Raw genomic sequence first — 21,184 nt, 5'->3', positions numbered from 1 at the left:
TAGCTATGGTGGCTCTCAACCATCTACCAATGGTCGTCGATGACACCTTGTGTCCTAAAGTGGATGGGTTGAAGGATAGGAATAGAGCCTGAGATTTTCGAAATGCCACCATGCGGTCTAGATAGATGCTTTGAATGTCAAGTCGATGCCATTGATACTCCAGTCTATGAGATGGTTTCGGGAAAAAATTTGGAAGCACCAACTCCTGCGCTCTGTGGAAGACTGAATTTACTTTAGGGGTGAACGATGGATCCAATCTGAGAACCACTCTGTCCGCATGAAACACGCACAGGTCCTTTCTCATCGACAATGCTGCCAATTCGGAAATCCTCCATGCTGATGTGATCGCAATTAAGAAGACCACCTTATATGTCAGGAATTTGAGACTAGCAGTTCTTAAAGGCTCGAATGGGCCAGTTGTAAGTGCGGTTAACACCTTGTTGAGCTCCCAAGTGAGATAGCGGTGAATTACAGGAGGTCATAAGTTTTCAGCACCCTTAAGAAAGCTGCGGACATGTGGATGATGCGCTATGGAACGAAGGTCACCCCAGGATATCACCGAGGCTAAGGCCGCCACCTGTCTGCGTAAAGTATTTGGAGATAGGCCCTTGGTCAACCCCTCCTGTAAAAAGTCCAATAATTGTCCTATTGATGGGGCGGTTGGGTCGATCTTCGATGCCCGGCACCAGCGACAGAAAGTGGACCACGTGGCCTTGTATATATGATTTGTTGAGGACCGTCTGGATGCTTGTATGGTGGCAATGGCATCCTCTGAAATCTGTTGGGTCCTTAAACGGCTCCGCTCAACCTCCATATGGCTAGGCTGAGCCATTGTGGGTCCGGGTGAAGTCCCGGCCCTTGCGAGAGGTAAACCCTCGACGGTGGAATTTTCCAAGGTTGTTCTCTCGACAGGTCCTGTAAGTCCGCGAACCATGTTCGCCTGGGCCAGTAAGGGGCGACAAATATCAATTCTGCTTGTTCCTCCAATAACTTCTGGATCAACCTGGGTATTACAGGGAGTGGAGGAAACGCATATAGAAGTCCGGGAGGCCACTGACATCGCAGGGCATTGACGACCTCCGCCCCCTGAGTCGGGTACCTTGAAATATACCGGGGCACTTGGGCGTTGAGGGGAGAGGCAAATAGATCGATCACCGGTTGCCCAAACTTCCGCACTGCTTCCTGGAAGACAGACGGATGTAGGAGCCACTCTGTCTGATCTATCGTGGCCCTGCTGCACCAGTCCACTTGTGTGTTTAAGACCCCTGCTATGTGCTCTGCCTTGAGCGAAAGCAGATTGGCCTCGGCCCACTTGAACAACCTGGCCGTCTCCAGCATCAGAAGTTTGGAGTGGGTACCCCCGTCTGTTTATGTGGGCCTTGGTTGTGATATTGTCTGTCAAGACCAGAATGTGGCGTGATTGGAAAAGGGGTAGAAAACTGCGTAACGCCAGATGAACTGCTTGCAGCTCCAACAGGTTGATGCTTTGTGGTTGTTCGGAAATAGACCAACTTCCCTGTGCAGTGCGGGATTGGAAGTGAGCTCCCCATCCTACCAGGCTGGCATCGGTTGTGATCGTTGCCCTGCAAGGTTCCTTGAAAGGACACCCCTTGTTTATCGTGTTTTCTGACCCCCAGCGGAGCGATTGGAGAACATTGTGCGGTACCTTTATCCGGACGTTGGAAGTGGCTCTTCTGGATCACTGCAAAGGTAGCAGGAACCACTGCAGATCTCTAGAATGGAATCGAGCCCAAGGCACAATGGAAATACAAGAAATCAGTTTCCCTAACAGTTGAGACAGAACTGCCAGGGAAACCCTCTCTAAGGCTCTGATCTCTCTGGCCAAAGACTGGATACTATTCAACCTGTCCTAAGAGAGAAAAACCTTGCCCTCCACGGTATCTATCACTGCCCCTAAATGAACTAACCTAGTTGAAGGGATCAAATGGCTTTTATCCCAATTTATGGAAAAGCTATGACCTTGAAGGGTCTCCAGAGTAATCTTGGTATCCAAATTGATGTCTGGAAAATGACAAAATTAAAACATCATCCAGATAACATTGTAAACGAATAGATTTGATCCTGAGGGAGGCAGCCAAAGCTGCTAGGACCTTGGTAAAAGACCTAGGGGCCGAAGCCAGACCGAATGGTAGGGCGATATATTTGTAGTGCCGATCACAATAGTAAAATCTAAGATATTTGTAGTGAGCAGGTCTAATTGGTATATGTAGATAAGCCTCTGTCAGATCTATAGAGGTCAGGACATCGTTCTCTCTGATGCTGAGCAGAATGGACTGGAGAGTAGTCATTTTGAATTTTCGATAAAGCAATGATCTGTTCAAACGTTTGAGGTCCAGAATTGCCCTCCAGCCCCTCGAACTCTTTGGGACCACAAACAATAGAGAGTAACAGCCTTGACCCCGTTGTTCAGATGGGACCTCTCTAATGGCCCGAATATGCAGAAGATGATTGATAGCCTCCTGCATCAACGCTTTCTTAATGGGGCCTGTGGACCTAGGTCTCCTAATGAAAAAGTTCGGGGGGGAGGATTGAAACTCTAGCGCCAAACCAAACCTAACAGAGTCCCTGACCCACGCATCAGAGGTGGAGCTGTCCCATTGATTAGCAAACAATTTTAGCCGCCCTCCAATGGGAGCTGCTGCCAAGGACTCACTTGGGGTGATGAAAAAATTGGCCTCCGGTACCGGTAACCCCTCTGGGGTTTCTTCTGTTTTGGCCTCCCCGCTGACCTCTGTCAGAAGATTCCGACCTATCCTGTCTAAAACTGGGTCTGTAGCCTGATGTTCCTTGTGATGTGGGAATGTATGGGCCTTGATAGTAGGGCAGAAAGGAACCCCCCCTTTGAAATGACTGGGGTGTTCTGTTTTCAGACCTCCCAAAAAGAGGGGAAAGCACTTTTTTCTTGTTTCTATTCTCAATAAGCAGGGGCTCCAAGACACTGCCAAATAATTTATCCTCCGATATTGGGGCTGTTGCCAGCTTGCATTTATGCTTGGTATCCGCCTGCCAATGTCTGAGCCATAGCAGTCTCTGTGCTGATACGTGAGATGCTATGGCTCTAGACAAGAATTTGACTGCATTAAATGTGGTGTCGGTGGAGAATTCTGCCGCTGCAATAATCTTAGCAATGTCCTGGTGGGCTCTGACATTTGACGCCGGCAATATATCCCTCAAGTGGAAGAGCCATCGTAGGGAGGACCATGTAAAAAAGGATGCAGCTGTAGCTGCCCTAATGGCCCAGGCATCAGAAACATGCGCCCTACAGAGTGCCAACTCTGCTCTCTTTTCTTCCAGTCTCAGGGCTTCCTTGGCCTCATTGGGAAAGGTTGAAGAAGAAGCCAGTGCCACAATGGGCTCATCCACCTCCAGCGTTTTGAGAAAATTTGAAAACTCTGGTGCCAAATTATCATATCGTTTATCGTACCCTGTTGGGGCTGGGTAGGATGCTGCTGATGCCCATTGATTTTGTACTAATTCAACAAACATACGAGGGACAGGAATAGTTTCTGCCGCATTAGCCGGTTGTGAGAATATTAGATCCTCAGATTCGTCCTGAGACCCTGTTGACGATGGATGTGTAGGGCTTCATGTGCCTAGTTTAGCAGTGTTCTTTGCTTTGAACACTAAAGATTTAAAGAGGTGTGGACGAAGAAGGCCAGAAAAGGTAGGTTGGTCCGAAATGAGGCCTTCGTCATCTGACATTCCTCGTTCTAGTGGGTCAGCCTCTGACAACCCCAAGTCCATCTGATGGATCAACCCCACCTCCATGGGAACATCCTGGTTATCTAATTCCACCTCCTCCCGAAGACCCTGGACTGGTATGTCAGGAATATTGGGGAATACCTGAGTTTGATGATGTCCCATATGCGCAAAGGATTGAGCAGACAGGGATCCCGCTTCCGAAGTAGCCGAAAAGTTTCTGGTCTGGATGGATTGCTGAATTCCAGCCGCAATGCCCTTTTGTATGGCTATCTCCATCCATTGCTTCATTTCGATGGGAATAGTCTCAGGTAATCCCTCCTCCTGTCTTAAACCGGCAGCCGTAGGGGTGAAGGTTGCCTCTGGGATTTGCCAGGCAGTGCTCATTGGAGGAGATATGCCTATGGAAGGCTTCCAGAAATAGCCTGTCTGGGCTGGGTGGATAAGTCCTAGGGCCCCAACAATGTATTTGGGCCCTGATCAGATTGTTGTGTCATAGCCATCTTGTCCGCCTCCCTGGCCCGTTTCTGCAACTGTCTTTCCAAGGCTTTATCCGCCGCCTTAGAGGCCTTTTTGGGGCCCACTGACTTATCTTGGGACTTATTTGTCTTGGAGTGGAAGACGTTGTCACCTTCCATTGTGGAGGACTGAATCTCATGTTTCTAACTTTAATTTTTTTAAATAAATAAATTATTATTATTAATTATTAATTATTAATTATTAATTATTATTATTATTATTATTATTTATTATTATTATTATTATTATTATTATTATTATTATTATTATTATTATTATTATTATTATTATTATTACTTTGGTGTGATGCCTACCCCTGTGGTTGAAAGTAGAGCGCTTCTCCAGGAGTGTAAGTGTGTGTATGTATGTATGTATGTATGTATGTGTGTGTGTGTGTGTGTATATATATATATATATATATATATATATATATATATATATATATATATATATATATATATATATATATATATATATATATATATACACACACAAACACATATACAAACACACACATATATATACATATGCCTATATCTATATGTAAGCCCGTATATATGGGAAACAGTACCTAAGGGTCCCCAGCAAGGAAACCCCAAGCGCTCCAAGCAAGAAATATTCAGGATCCCTGGTCCCCAACAAGGGAAACCAGCTATACAGGTCCTGGATGGATCCTTTCCTGTCAAAAACGTCCTGCTGTTTGAAATGGCATTTAAGGCTTCGCTCCAATGTAATGATCCAAAAGCAATTGCGAGAGGGGAAAAAAAATTCCTGTTTAAGGATTTGCCTGCTTATCCAACGCCAGCAGGCTAAGAGAGAAATAATCCCAGGAAAGTGGAGTGGGAAAGTACTTGTCCCAGTCCCCAAGAAGGGAAGGCAGCAGAGAATGGTGCCTGTAATATTTAGGCACGAACTTGAAGCCAGCTGTTTAAAATGGCGGGAAGGCAGAATCTCCGATGTTAAATGCCTGAGTAGTTTAACGAGCCGCTGTTGCTGACTCTCCAAAATGTTAGACAAATGATCCTGTAAGGAGAAGTGAGCCGCGGCTGTGAGCATTCCAGCAAGATCGCAAAGATAAGACGATCGGGGAATTAGATAGGCTAATTGGCTGAAGCGGCCGTCTCAGACTGCCTGCGCGAAGTGGCAGGCTCCGCCAGTCACAAAAGAGCTGCTCTCAACTGATCAGGGGGATAACCTAATAGAGCCACAAGCCTTGAAATCGCCAGATTAATGGGGGAAATTTGCAAGTGTCGAATTAACCCAAGAGCAAACCTGAATCTTGACTAGCTGAATCAGAAACCGTTCCAGTCAGGGAGTGCACAACCTCTTACCATGAAGGCTGAGCTAAAACTGGGGGATGCTGGGGAGGTGTCCCGTGGAGGAGGAGGAGGTGTCCCAGAGTTTTAAGCCCAGCCTTTCCAGAAGAGACTGAAGCACCTCCCACTTCTGGGTGCTTTGAACAGCTCATGGGAGAATTTAAGAGAAATCGGTCCTCATTTTATCAACTTCGGAAGGATGAAAGGTGAATCAACCTTGAGCCGGTCAACATCGAATTGCTGGCAGTTGGCAGAATTAGCTTGCAATACTGCATTCTAATTAAGACACTACCATAGCTCCTTTAGATCAAGACAGAAATCTCTAGAACTGGCACACTGTTTCCCAATATTCTTTCATCCAGTTGTATTAAAATACACTGGGACTCTACAGCTCAATGCTTCTATCCTTAAATAAGGATGACAGAAATGCCATCACTGAGACTTATTTTAAAATTTTATTTATCCCACCCTTATTATTTTTATAAATAACTCAAGGTGATGAGCATATATTTCTTCTTCCTCATCCTATTTTCACCACTACAACCTCTGTGAAAAAGGTTGCGCTGAGTCAGAGTGATTGGCCCAAAATTACCAAGCTGGCTTTCATCCTTAAGGCAGGACTAGAACACAAAGTTCCCTGCTTTTTAGCCTGGTGCCTTAACCACTAGACCAAACTGGCTTCCGTAAACTGAAATTATTGTTCTTAAGAGAGCTATATTTCTGATCATTATCAATTGTTCATAATCCAATATAGTGTCAACCCTAAAGCTGACCTGACTGAGGAAGTTTTGAGGCTTCAGTGTTGCTACACAGGAGCTGGGGGATAGGGAGGGGGGAATAGAGATAGAGGGGTTTTGTAGCCAAAGCAAAATACTCTCTCCTGGGAACCAAGGACATTCCCACAGGTGGCCAGGGAGCAGAGGAATGACATCCCCTGCCAACCAGATGAGACCTTGATTGGACCATGTGAGTGATTGTTTGGGAAAAGGCGGGAAAACTTTTACTTTTAATTAGGTGAAAACTACAGGAATATTCAGAGTTGGTTTTCACCAGCTTATGCCAATATGATATGTCCAATAAACCAAATTTTTGAGGAACCTACTTGCCTCTGGTTCTGTTTGTTATGGAGGTATTACTTGGACATATAGTTTAAACTATTTTTTTTGCAAGGATAGGCAACATTTTACTTTGTTTCAGTCTCCAACATTACCATCCTTTAGCACTAGGATAAATACAGGGCACTAATGGAAACTAAAATTAAAGAATTTCTGAGACTCCACTAATTTGCCTACCTCTGTGTGCCTGTATGCTTGTGAAACTATATAAAATTAATATTTCATCCTAAATTATCTTAAACAGATATATGTTACCTGTTCTTGTCTCTCCAGCCATTTATCTACCATGGGATGAGTGGCACTTAGTGAAGACCGAGCATTATCCCTCTGAAATTGGTTAGAAGACCAGGTACTGGTGTCCCGTGGGAGACTTCTGTAATTTTCATCTTTCTGTTTCAAAACAAAGGGAGGAAACTCCTATGATATAAAGCCAAAGCAAAAAAAACAACAAAAAAAAAACCACTGTCTAAGAACAACAATCTTAGAGCAAGATTTTAAAAGATATCTCTCCAAGACTGACTGGTCTATAAACAAAATGGATTTGTTTAAAATATTTGTACTGCAAATCTTCTGTATAACTTCAAGGGACTGCTAAAGATAGTCCTTGACTTCCAAGTACAATTGGGACCAGAATTTCGATTCCTAAGCATGAAAGTTATTAGTTGAATTGCGCCTCATTTTATGATCTTTTTTATTAAGCAAATTACTACAGCTGTTAAGTGAATCACATGGTCAGTAAATAAATTTGGCTTTCCCCATTGGCTTTTGCTTATTGGAAGCTCGCTGAGATGGTTGCATATGGCAATTTGATAACCCCAGGATGCTGCAACCATCATAAATACATGCCAGTTGCCAAGAACCTGAATTCCAAACACAGGACCATCGTTATGATGTGATGAGTCACTTTTTTATCCTATTGTAACTTCAAACAGTTGTTATGAATGCTTGTAAGTAGAGGTCTACCTAAAGAATACTCCCAAACTTCCTGTTTCATTATGACCAACTAAAGATTAATCCAGCAAATTAAGCAATCAAACAAGGAAATGTACTTCACATAGTTAGGATTTTGGGTTGGAGATTAGCAAGCCCATGTTCAAGATCCAAGGACTGCTATATGATGGGGTGACCTCCGATCATTCGCTCTAGATGCTTGATAGGTATATATCTGGGCACTGGTAACGTTACCAGCTAATCCTTTCAACCTGGAAGTGTGTTAAACACTTTGTCCAACAAGAACGAGACAGGGTTTGACTTATTTACACACACTAAGAACAGTCAAGCCTCCTACAACTGACACCAACAACACACACCAACAACAACCACAACTAACCCACAACCCATTGGGTTCACAACCTCTGGTGATTACAGAAAAAGAAGTGCATGATCTATTTCACAGACAAAAGCCAGGAAAAGCACCAGGGCCAGACAAGATAACTCCTTCTTGCTTAAAAGTCTGTGCTGACCAATTGGCCCCCATCTTCACCCAAATCTTCAAAAATCACTAGATATGTGCTATGTTCCTTCTTGCTTCAAACATTCTTCTATCATCCCAGTGCCAAAGAAACCCACCATCAGGGAACTGAATGACTACAGACCAGTTGTTCTAATACCTGTAGTTATGAAAACCTTTGAAAGAATAGTGCTGTCCCATCTGAAAACCACCACAGATCCACTGTTAGACCCCCTGCAATTTGCATACAGAGCAAATAGATCAACAGATGATGCTGTTAATATGGCTCTGTACTACATTCTACACCTTGAATCTCCAAATACTTATGCAAGGGTTCCCTTTGTAGACTTTAGTTCAGCATTCAATACCATCATTCCAGACATTCTTCTAACTAAACTAAACCAGCTAGTGGCACCTGAACACATTTGTAAGTAGATCATAAACTTCCTAACAGACAGGAAGCAACAGGTGAAGCTAGGCAGAATCACATCTGATAACTGTACAATCAGCATAGGGGCCTCCCAAGGTGGTGTGCTTTCTCCACTTCTCTTCTCCCTATATACCAATGACTGCATCTCAAATGATCGATCCGTTAAAATACTGAAGTTTGCAGATGATACAACTGTGATTGGTCTCATTCGAGATAACGACGAATAACATACAGACGGGAGGTTGTACAATTTGCTCCTTGGTGAAACTGGAACAATCTGGAGCTGAATTCACTCAAAGCTGTAGAAATAGTAGTAGATTTTAGGAGAAACCCTCCCATACTACCACCTCTTACAAAATTAGACAACACAGTATCAACAGTAGAGACCTTGAAAATTCTCGGTTCTGCCATATCTCAAGACCTAAAATGGACACCTAACATCAAAAATGTCATCAAAAAAAGCACAGCAAAGAATGTTCTTTCTGCGCCAACTCAAAAAGCTCAAACAGCCCAAGGAGCTGCTGATACAGTTTTTATAGAGGAATTATTGAGTCTGTCACTGCATCTCTATAACTGTCTGACTTCAACGGATAATTAGAACTGCAGAAAAAACAATTGCCTTCAATCCAGGACCTGTATAATGCTCAAGTCAGAAAGCGGGCTGTGAAAATATTTACAGACCAATCATATCCTATTCATAAACTGTTTCAACTCTTACCCTCAAAATGATGCTTTGCACTCCAGAACAACTAGACACAAGAATAGTTTTTTCCCGAAAGCCATCACTCTGCTAAAAAAATAATTCCCTTAACACTGTCAAACTATTTACTAAGTCTGCATTACTATTACTATTTATCTTCTCAGCCTTCCTTTTACCCATTTCCTCCCACTTATGACTGCATGAATGTAACTTTGTTGCTTGTATCCTTATGATTTTTTTAAATTGATTTTTTAAAAATTTTAATAGTATAATTTGATTTGATCGCTTATTATTATGTTTCCTAGTATGATTTGAGTGCTTATTTGTACCCTTTGAGTACTATTAAGTGTTATACTTATGTACCCTTTGACTACTACCCTGTTTCTCCAACAATACGGCCTCCCCCAATAGGAAGTCTAGCATGTTATATAGGCATGAAATGAAATTAAGCCCCCCAAATTAAGGCCTATATTAAAACATGTGAAATTGAGGGGAATGGTGGGGGGGCTTGCCATTAGGAAGTACTTTTGTTGCACACCCGGATATGGTGCTGCCTGCGTTGAACCCGATACGAAGTGCCCCACCAATGCCGAAATCAACATCCAAGCTGTCACGCCCGCGCCTGAAGATGCAAGGCGGGGGAATTAAGTCACCCCTAAAAGACGCACCTAGCCATTTTTTCGGGGCTCAAAAAAAAAAAAGACCCGGCCTTATTATATGAGAAACACGGTATTGTTATACCTATGATTCTTGATACATATACATATACATATACATATACATATACATACATACATACATACATACATACACACACACACACACACACACACACACACACACACACACACAGAGTGAGACTATTTGCACCAAAACAAATTTCTTGTGCATCCAATCACACTTGGCCAATAAAGAATTCTATTCTATTATATTTAGTAAATATCTTAGGTACAGCATTGTAAACTGGTTTCTCTTTGGAATTAAATCTACCAGAATACATTTTGAAACAGTATTTATATTCTGCCTGATGCCTTTAAGTTTCTGTCTGCCATTATAAACTCAAGATGTGCCCATGTGTGCCCATCTGTCTATCAAAATAAAACAGAATTAAACTTTTATTAAAATGTAACTAGGGGTACAACAGGCACTGAAGCAGGCCCCAGAAATTTCTCTTTATGCTACTAGGATATACCTCCAAAAGCCTTTAGTAAAAGGCAGCAGGTCAGATACAGACCTTTCCACTTTGTATCAGAAATGTATTTGCAATTATTAAAAGCCAGAAACAATTATTACATTAATTGAAATGGTGCAAAGGTAAGATAAAATCAAAGTCAAGACAAGCAATATAAATTGATGTGAATTAAACTCACTCCAAAACCTTAATTTACTGATGTGAACTTACTATATGACAACTTTTGAGTGAGCGGATAATCATCCTTGAAAACAGAAAGATAATGAAGAGTTAATTCTCATTTCTATATTGACTGATAATTATAATTTCCTGTGTGTACTTTTGAAACAGGATTGCCTGAATAATCCTGGATCATCTTTCAATTTCCATTAAATTACCTCTCTGGGAAGATGTGAATGTACATCTGCAAACTACCAACACTAGGATCCTCAGAGCTTATACATCCATTTCAAATGCATAATCTTATCTTACTCCCAGTTTACTACAGAACCACTATTTATTTATTAGATTTTTATCCCATCTTTATTATTTTTAAAAATAAGGTGGTAAACATACATATTCTTTTCTCCTCTTATTATGTACTACAAACTCAAAGTAAAATTTAAATCCTAAATAAAAGAAAATGAAAAATATTCTCACACAAATTGAAATCTTGCCCCTATACAAGTAGCTACTTGCATAAAAGTGAACTTCTAATCATCTAGTTAATCTAACCTCTATTATCATAGTCCAGAATCAAGGACTTAGTGAAGTAGAGAAAAATGTAACTTTAAATGTAAATAAAATGAATATTTTAATACAAAATTTCTCAAAAGTATACATTATAACAAATGGCCATCATATAACCTAGATTATCTGATAGAGAAAATATTATAGTGAGCTTACAAGGATCATGCAGAACTAAAAATATTAAAATTAGGCCTGGGAAGTCACTATTTTTTTCTCAAGCATGATTAAACCTGGAAACATGGAAGTAAATTAAAGTAGAAAAGAGGTCAATTATTATAATAGTCCTCTGTGAAAAGCTGACATCTGTCCAGGGTCAGAATCAGATAAGCCAGTTATTTGATTAATAACTTCAGTCAGTAGAAACTGTACAGGAATTCAAATAGGTATACCATAACTCTTAATATAAAAAGTTATTAATACCAGTATGTCTCAGCTATAGTGTGTGGCCAAAACAAGGTTTTATTAACACCTCTGTATTTGAAGTGTCTACCCACCTAAGACTATTGAGTCAACAGTTCTACTTGGGAATGAAATGTAGGGTAGACGGTCATTTCTTGTCCTACCTCCCACATAATCACTGGTTTTGTTCATTGGGTTCACATGGATAAGAGACCTATTTATCATTATTTTTTTAAGCCACAGTCACTGACAGTGAGTGGGTGGCCAAATTTTTATAGGTGATAGATAGATAGATAGATGGATGGATGGATGGATGGATGGATGGATGGATGGATGGATGGATGGATGGATGGATGGATGGATGGATGGATGGATGATAGATCAATCTGTCCATCCATCCATCATCCATCCAACCATCCATCCATCCATCCATCCAACCATCCATCCATCCATCCAACCATCCATCCATCTATCTCACACAGTGTTTCTGGAAAGTGTACATAATAAAACAATGCACATACATTAAAATTCATTACCCCATTAACAATGCAACCAGAATAAATAAAATAAAAATAAAAACTCAACCTAAAAAACATACAAAATTTATTTTGAATGAATCATCCTGTGTAACACAGAGATCCCCAACCCGAGGTGTGTGGACCAACACCAGTCAGTGGCATGTCAGAAACCAGGCCATGCAAACAAGTGAAGCCCCATCAGTGGGATGCAGGCAGCACGCAAAACCATATCCCCTCCAATCCCCAGAAAAACCTCTCTCCAGAGAACCATTCCTTGGTGCCCAAAAGGTTGAAGGCCACTGATCTAGCAGATACCACTCTATCTTCCAACAGTAGTTGACAAAATTGTCATGTTTTAAGGTCCTTCTGGAAGACTAATGGGGTTGGAGTCATCCTCACTTTAGGGATATAGAACCACAGTGTTTGAGAAGCACTGTATTGAAAGAATCACTATAAACTGAACTAAAAAAAAAGGAAAACTGGCAGCTTCTAAGCTAGTTTTTCAAACACATATCAACTGTTGTTTTTGTTGTATTTTCCATTATAGCCTTAGCACCATCTTTATAACCATGGCTTGTGGAATAGCATGGATATAAAACATTTGCTTTGAAGCACATCAGTGTTTAAATATTGATGTACTTATTGTCATATTTAGATACAGCAAATTTATCTCTGTTTTGTTTCCATAAATAAACTATGTGAGTTTGCATAGACTTCAATCTTACGTTGAGACTAAAGCCATTTTCAATTCAGGTATTCCACGACTTACAACAGTTCATTTAATGACTGTTCACAGTTACAATATCACTGAAAAAAGCCACTTATGACTGTTTTTCACACATACAACCATTGCAACATCCCCATGGTTAAATGATCAAAATTCAGACACTTGGGCAATTGACTCACATTTATGACAGTTGCAGTGTCCAGTGTCACTAGACTACCTTTTGCAACCTTCTGACAAGCAAAGTCAATGCAGAAGCCACATTCACTTAACAACCATGTTACTTATTTAACAAGTGCTGTGCTTCCCTTAACAAATTGGCAAGAAAGGTCATAAAATGGAGCAAAATTCACTAAGCAAATGTCTTGCTTAGCAACAGAAATTTTCCGCTCAATTGAAGTCATAAGTGAAGGATTACCTGTCCTTCACTTATGACTACAATAACAAGAATAACAAGAGTTCACTAAATAAGTGGGAGGAAAATTGATTCTGTTTGTGAGATTTATCCCCCTTTACAGTAAAAAGAAAACCCAATATTCTTGTGCTATCTTTTTGCCTATCAAGGCATCACTGAAAAATCACAGACAATTCTCCCTGGAGCCACAATATACTTCTGACGACCTATCTACGCATATTTTTTGGAGTCAACATGTAAGTGAATTGCCACTGGCTTCTTCTAGGGTATTTCCCCCACTGCCAGCCTTCCAGGACTTCAATATACTTGTAAAACTTTGCCAAGATATACATATGCAAGAAACCAAACATTGGAGTTTCTGTCTTGAATATAATGGTCATTAAATTATACAACTTCCCCCTTCTCCGTATTAGCATGTTCATCCACATTCCTGTGCTTAAAACAATTAGTCAATTGTATTAAAAATCCCATTACGCCCTTGAAATTTTTATTTTTTAGAAATCCTGTGTATTCAGAAACAAATGCTGGAGTTCTTGGATCTGATACAGTGCTCAGTATAATTAAAGGAACAGGAAAACATTGTTGATATTTATCAAAGTAATAATGGCACAAATACTGGATTATAATTGAAGTAGATTTCTGTGAGGGGGGAAAAATAATCCACATGGTTTATTTAAAGGAGTTCTCTATAACACTCCCAACTGTTCTACAGCAATTTTGCACCTACTTTATCTTTCAATTTTTAATTGTTTCCATCTCCTGTCACATTTTGATCATTTTATATTGATATATATGTCCTAATATATTATCTTGGTTTTCTCATCTTTCTTTCAAGGTTTCTCTCAAGGTCACTTTTTATTCTTCCAGCAAATTGTAAATATATCAACTATGGTTAATTCCTACCTTCACTGAACAATTCCTACTGTGCTCTTAATCTCTTTTCTGAGTACAGATATACCAAATTGACATATGTGATTAAATCTCCCTTATTATAGGTGCCTCTAGAGTAAAAAGTACTTGACAGTCAAGCTAATAGTGAAGTTGCTGGCTTTAAAAACTTGTTTTTTGAAAGGTACCACATTTTTATCAAACTTCGTCTTACAATGTTTCCTTTTAATTCATTTTCTTTTTTCCATAAATATCTATTATCAGCTAAGCCTTCTATAATGGATATTCCATTATTTGTGGATTTGATCAATGCTATTATCAACAAGAGACAGCTTGCATGACATAGAATTCAAATTAGGAGCTGCAAATCCAACTCTTTCTTTGGTATCTTGTAAAATTTTGAATTTTACTCATGATTTCCCCCCTTATTCTGTCTGTCTGTCTGTCTATCTATCTGATTATTGTTCTTTGCCAATCTTGAAAGGTTTTATCCGAATTCAGAATAAGTTCCATTTTAAATAAGAAATTCATATTAGATAATATATTCACTTCTATTGTTGCAATGAGGCTTAGCAAAGGAAAATGTTAGGTTCTTCCATTTCCCTAGGTCTTTTTAGTTGTTTATTTTATTTATTTGTATCCCACCTTTATTGTTTTTATAAGTAATCGAAGGCTGTGAACATGTCCAAAACATCATCTTATTATTATTATTTTCTTCACAACAATAATACTTGTGAGGTAGACTGGGCTGAGAGAATAGGCCAAAGTCACCTAGCTGGCTTTCATGCCTATGATTGGACTAGAACTCATAGTCTCCCCAGTTTCTAACTTAGTGCCTTAATCACTAGGTCAAACTTACTCACATTTTGTAAATTTATAAATAAATATTATATTATTATGTATTATAAGTTATATGGATGTGGGGGTGGGGGTGTATACATACAGACACAGACACAGAGAGAATTCTGGAGCTCAAAAATCACAGCCATGACTGCTCGTCCCATTGTGCAGATTCAATGCTGTCAGTGTTCAATGTCGTATTCAAATAAAGTGTTTTGGTGACATGGTGAAACTATCCAGGAAGTGTATAAATAACCAATTTCATATTTAATGTGAACTCAAAAACTATGAGAGCTTCCTACAGAATGCAGGATATTAAACTGCAATGAAAAGTTGGTTTAATATCATGGTTTATCCAAAGCTATTAATAATTATTTCCATATTCAACAATATTCACCTGACATAGTCCTCACTTAATAATTATTCAAAGTTATGATGGTGCTCCCACATGCACGCAACATGTCATGTGAGCACAGTTCAGGTGCTTGGAAATCAGCTCACTTTTACAACTGGATGCAATCTCCACAATCACATGAACACAATTAGTGATTTTCTTTTTTGCAATATTCTAGCAAAAAAATGGATTTGCTTAATAAACACATAGCTTGTTTAACAATTCTGGTAATTTGTTTTACAACCATCATAAAAACCACCATAAAATTAAATCAGGTCATATGGGAAACCACATAACGACCGCAATGATCCATGACCAAAATTCAATTGTGATTGTTAGGTAAGGCCTACCTTTATTATATAAGAAGGTGTCATTTAATCATGGACTCTGGAATGGAGAAAGGAAAAAAATCTATATGAACAAGAACTGATTCGTATCCTGAATTGACCTTTGAACAACAAAGATTTCCTTACTTCTTTTGGAATATAAGAGGAGTGTAAATTAGGTATAGATTACTTTTTATGTTCAAGTTTGGGGGAAGGGAAGAGCTCCACTATATCTGTGGATTTTGAGCAAAAGTTCTCTATTCCACAAAGTGTGGGACTCTAATTTAATAAAGCCCTAAAGAGCCTCAAAAAAGTTCTCACTTTCAAAAATAGCATAATTCTCTTTTATATGCATATTGAAATAGAGGCAAGCTTCAGCCCTATCATTGATCTAATGTGAAGGCCTTTAAGGGTTTAAGTAAAGACCTGAAGAGAATAGAAAGGAAGACTAAGGACTATGTAGAAATAGATTTTGCCCTGAGATAATTAATCAAGCAACTGGTCAAGCAAATAAGGGACTAGGACACAATCTTTCTGACTATATAATGTTGGACTGTATATATCATTCAATAAAATATGATCTAAGATCAAGACAAGGACTTCCCACCAATTATTCTCAGCAATTCTGGAGATGCTATTTGAAATTTGCTAAATCAGCAGTCCCAACCTTTCTGGTTTCATGGATTAGCAGCTAGAAGGACGGGGATGGTTTTACACAGGCAAATGAAGCTTCAAATGAAGCTGCTTTCATGGCCTGGTCCCAGGAACCACGGGTTGGGGGGCCCCTGTGCTAGATGATGACATATTCCTCATCTCTTTTCTAGATGCTGAGCCAGAAACCAGGGATATTGCTCATAATGTGTGCTACTATTTCTGAAGGATTTCCATGAATGAAAAACATATTATTGCAGAATATCATTTACTATGAAAGGTAAGAGCAATTGAAGGACTAATGTGTATGTGACGAGATAGAGACAAATAACCTACTCTCACGTAGAGACTCTCACTTAGAGACAAATAACCTACTCTCCAATAAACAATTTGGTTTCAGGAAAAAACTATCCTGTAATCTGCAACTCTTACACTGCAAAAACATATGGACGACACAACTCGACCAGGGCAAAACAATAGACGCAATCTACATAGACTTCTGTAAAGCCTTTGATTCAGTGGTACCGACAAACTACTCCTAAAAATAAAATCCTATGGTATCTCTGGACAACTGAATAACTGGATAGAAGCATTCCTGTCAAACAGACAACAAATGGTCAAAATCGGGAGCGTCCTATCAAATCCAGTACCTGTCAATAGTGGTGTTCCCCAAGGCAGTGTTCTAGGACCAACTCTCTTCATACTCTACATAAACGACCTCTGTGATCATATTAAGAGCAATTGCGTTCTCTTCGCTGATGACGTAAAGCTGTTCAATACCACAGACAATACTGCTACCCTTCAAAAAGATCTTGACTATGTATCCGAATGGTCAAACAAATGGCAACTTCAAATCTCAACAAATAAATGCTCTGTCTTACATATTGGCAAAAAAAATCAGAAAATAAAATACAAGCTGAATAGTCAAGATCTTGTTGATGACCCAAGCTCTGTAAAGGACCTTGGAATACTCACCTCTAATGATCTAAGTGCTAGAGCACACTGCAACTACATAGCCAAAAAGGCATTAAGAGTTGTTAACCTAATCCTACGTAGCTTTTTCTCTGGTAATATCACACTACTAACCAGAGCATACAAAACATTTGCTAGACCAATACTCGAATACAGTTCATCAGTCTGGAATCCACACTACGTATCTGATATTAGCACAATTGAGAAAGTCCAGAAATATTTCACAAGAAGAGTTCTCCACTCCTCTACTCGCTGTAGAATACCTTATGCCACCAGACTTGAAATTCTAGAACTAGAAAACCTTGAATTACGCCGTCTTCGGTCTGACTTAAGCATGGTATACAAAATCATACATTGCAATGTCCTACCTGTCAATGAATACTTCAGCTTCAACCATAACAACACAAGAGCACACAATAGATACAAACTCAAAGTAAACCGCACCAAACTTGATTGCAGGAAATACGACTTCAGCAATAGAGTGGTCAATGTCTGGAATACTCTACCCGACTCTGTAGTTTCTTCCCCAAACCCCAAAAACTTTAACCTTAGACTGTCTACTATTGACCTCACCCCTTTCCTAAGAGGTCTGTAGGGGCGTGCATAAAGCGCACCAACGTGCCTACCGTCCCTGTCCTATTGTTTCTCCTATTCTTTTATTTTTCTTATATGTAACCATTTCATGTATTCACAACTATGTATACATTTATACTTATTATCTTGTAAACAATTGGCAAATCAAATAAAAAAAAAAAAGATAGATTAAAAAATATAGAATAGCAATTTTTACCTAGGTTCTTGGAAACAAAAGCCATTTTGGAACTATTCTGTTTATATGGATGGCAGGCACACATTTCAGGACTTCAGGGCTCTATAATAAGGACATAGAGGCTAATTGTGTCCGTCAGCAAGTGACTTGTTACAAATGTTTGTGTATATTAAATGAGACGGACACCATTGTTTGGCAGTCTCTATTCCCCTCTGGGTAGGTTCAGTTTATTTTATCATTCTACAATGCAATTGAACACTCTGCCTATTTCCTGATGATTTTGACCTTGTAAACCAAAGCAGCTGAGACAAGTACAGTCCATAAGCCATGCTTAACAAAGCAGCCAGGTCTAGCAGCACAAGTCCAGGTGTATATTAATCAGAATACACAGAGAAAGTCTGAACTACAAAATTCTACCAATAGAGAAAGAGTCTTCTTCGATAGGAGAAGAATGAAGCAACTAAAAATAAGGGCATTCCATAATTGGGAAAACAAGAGACAAGAGCTAGTATCTAGTTCCAATCCTCACAAGGGCCAGACTATTTGCATTCTCCTTGCTGCAAAAAGCATTTGAGAAAAATAACTGCCTCTTACTGATTCTGTTTATCAAAAGCCTTTTAAAAATCCATTTTCTTGCAACTGGAAGAACCAATCTGTCATGCATATATATACAAAAAATAATACTAGCAACGCCAGGAAGAAGCTATAATTTTTTTTTTAAAGGACTATGTTAAATTTAAATGGACTTAGGCTCAGGAAATGCAACCGGTGAAGTTAAATATACTTTAGTTTTATTTGGGAAAGATTAGCTGTATGTGATACAAACAAAGGTGGAGGGGTAAGAAGAGGAGGAAGGAGAAATTACTAAGGTAAAGTGGGGGGATGTTTCTCCCTTAAGCAACAAACATTTGATTTTGGATAGTGGCACTGAAAGATCTGAATCCAAACTAATTAAATGAAATTTAATTTAATTAAATGAACATGCCACAATTATTTTTCCTTACTTACAATGTAATTCTTGCAACTGGAATAATGCCCAGTATTCCATATATACATGGCAGGCTAAACCAGTTAGCCTGCAAGTTTAAAAAATGTAGACTTCAACTTTCAGAATCCCCAGCAATGCTGCTGGAAAATTCTGGGATTAGACGTCCACACATCTTAAAACTGCCAGATTGAGAAACATTGGGTTAAACTAAGAATAAAGTGAACATCATGTTCATTGCCAAAATTCAGAAATTCTGGCAGATTTTTCCCTATTGCTGTTCATTCTCCTTTCCTTAATCTCCCAATAAAACCTCAATAAAGATAATGCAGAACAAACAAAACACATTCAGTGATTGATGTAATGTAATTACAGAGCAGAAGTAGAACTTCTGTCATGGGGGTAGTTTTAATAAGACAAAAAGGAAAAAACCCAAATAAAGAAAGGAAAGCTATGTTCATTTCCTCAGGTGCATTTTCAAAAAGAACTCATATAACAAATAACACTTAAATAAACAATAACTAAATTATAACTATTTTCAATTCTTAGAGCCCTTTTTTATTTTATTCTTATACCATGATTAATTTACAACATTTAAGCCCTTTTGTTCCCTATTACACTATAGCAGCACTCAAAGTCACTCGCTTTTTCTAACAATGTTTATTTTTTTCTTTTTCATTTTCTAATTGTGGAAGACCTCACCTGCTGTCACCCACTTTGGTCATCATTTTCTATTCTCATATTCCACGTTCCTGTTTTGTCAAATAAGATCATAGTGGGTGAGTGGGAAGAAAGAAACTTGGAATGATACAGAACATGAATTGTGTATTGCTTACAAAAAGATGTTGCCATCAATGTAAGGTCCTTGGGTTAATAGGCTATGTAAATTTCAGTAAAGACTATTCTTAAAGACTGGACAAAATAATTCAGAAGATAATACCCAGGTCAATGGACTTCAAAACCCCATAGAGTCTACTCTAAACCATCCCACTTAGCCTCTAGGTAACACACCAACAAATAGTCAAAGGCTAGCATTCATTATTTTCTATAGCACCCTTCCCAAATTCTACTATAACTTTTGTTCCTCCACTACTTTTCTTCGTGAATCCTACTTCAGGAAAACAATTCTATTTGCCTTTGGCTGCTTCAAGGTGTTATAGTTTCCCAAACAAGCAAAACACTTTCCTTTTCACACCAACACCACTACTTCTACCTGGTAAGTTTTTGTACTCACAACCTAGGTACTGGTCCTTTTGCAAGCAGCCTATTTTCTTACAATGAGAAATATGAGTTCTATATAAGAGTAGATCAGTTCTGCTACTGAAATCTTTTATCACTCCTGCAGAAGCTGCATCAGCTAAATGGTTATTACCTACAAAGCCCCATGTGTCTTGCAACCTAGCTATTTTAAAGATTGGTAATTCCAGGTAGCCCTTATCTATTAATAGATACAGAAAAATATCCAGTGGGAGAGAACATGGAGTAGAATTTAGTAGATGGCAGGAAGGGCCCCAAGACAACCTTCCCCAAAACTTTGATGACATAGTTATTTCACAAATATTTATATTACTATCTTTAGATATTAATATTCATCATCTGAAAGATGATGCAGCACCAGGAATGCTATATGGTAAGCTAACCTCACACATACACACACATCAAACAAGATATTCTCAACATATGCTAGCTATCACATTGAAATGAGGAACATAACATACTTCTGGATCTTCCCAGACAGAAATTAGTCTAGCCATTCCTCTTGACCCACTGAGGGCCAGGAATTCTTGTATTTTTTTAAAAGAAATATAGAGGATGCTCCAGCAAAAACATGGATAGCAACACATATGGAGATAGTAAAGTTAAACATGTGTTTTTTCAAAAGACGTATGTATTATGATCTTCATGCAGTTCTTCTTCAGATACAGTGACCATACTTAGTTTAAAAGATATCATGAAGCCATGTTTTAACTATATTATTACCATGATCTACATTATTATCTACATTATTATCATACATTATCATCATCATTATCATAATCTTATCTTTATTTTTAGCCAATATCAACACAGAAGGAAAATTACAACATTTTCTAATCACTCATCTAATCACCAATGGCCAAAGGAGCAGTGAA

The 21,184-nt window shown here is 39.0% G+C and overlaps 1 protein-coding gene across 14 annotated transcripts in view; it reads right to left on the bottom strand.

Moving 5' to 3' along the window:
* Positions 1 to 21,184, bottom strand: part of PARD3 (par-3 family cell polarity regulator) — a 609,571-nt gene that overhangs the window by 312,283 nt on the left and 276,104 nt on the right. For 10 of the 14 annotated variants that reach the window (XM_087948426.1, XM_026672225.2, XM_087948428.1 and 7 more), the window contains exon 5: positions 6,926 to 7,060. The exons of the other annotated variants lie outside the window; for them this stretch is intronic. In XM_087948426.1, the coding sequence (XP_087804552.1) occupies positions 6,926 to 7,060 (135 nt within the window). The remainder of the gene's footprint in view (positions 1 to 6,925; positions 7,061 to 21,184) is intronic. 14 annotated transcript variants of the gene reach the window in all.

The sequence above is a fragment of the Notechis scutatus genome, chromosome Z, assembly GCF_049901735.1.
Source record: "Notechis scutatus isolate UNSWTSFEM ecotype Mainland chromosome Z, rNotScu1.2, whole genome shotgun sequence".
In the NCBI taxonomy this organism is placed as follows: domain Eukaryota; kingdom Metazoa; phylum Chordata; class Lepidosauria; order Squamata; family Elapidae; genus Notechis; species Notechis scutatus.
The sequence above is the reverse complement of the archived record's forward strand: the minus strand, read 5'-3'. Positions and strand labels throughout refer to the sequence as shown.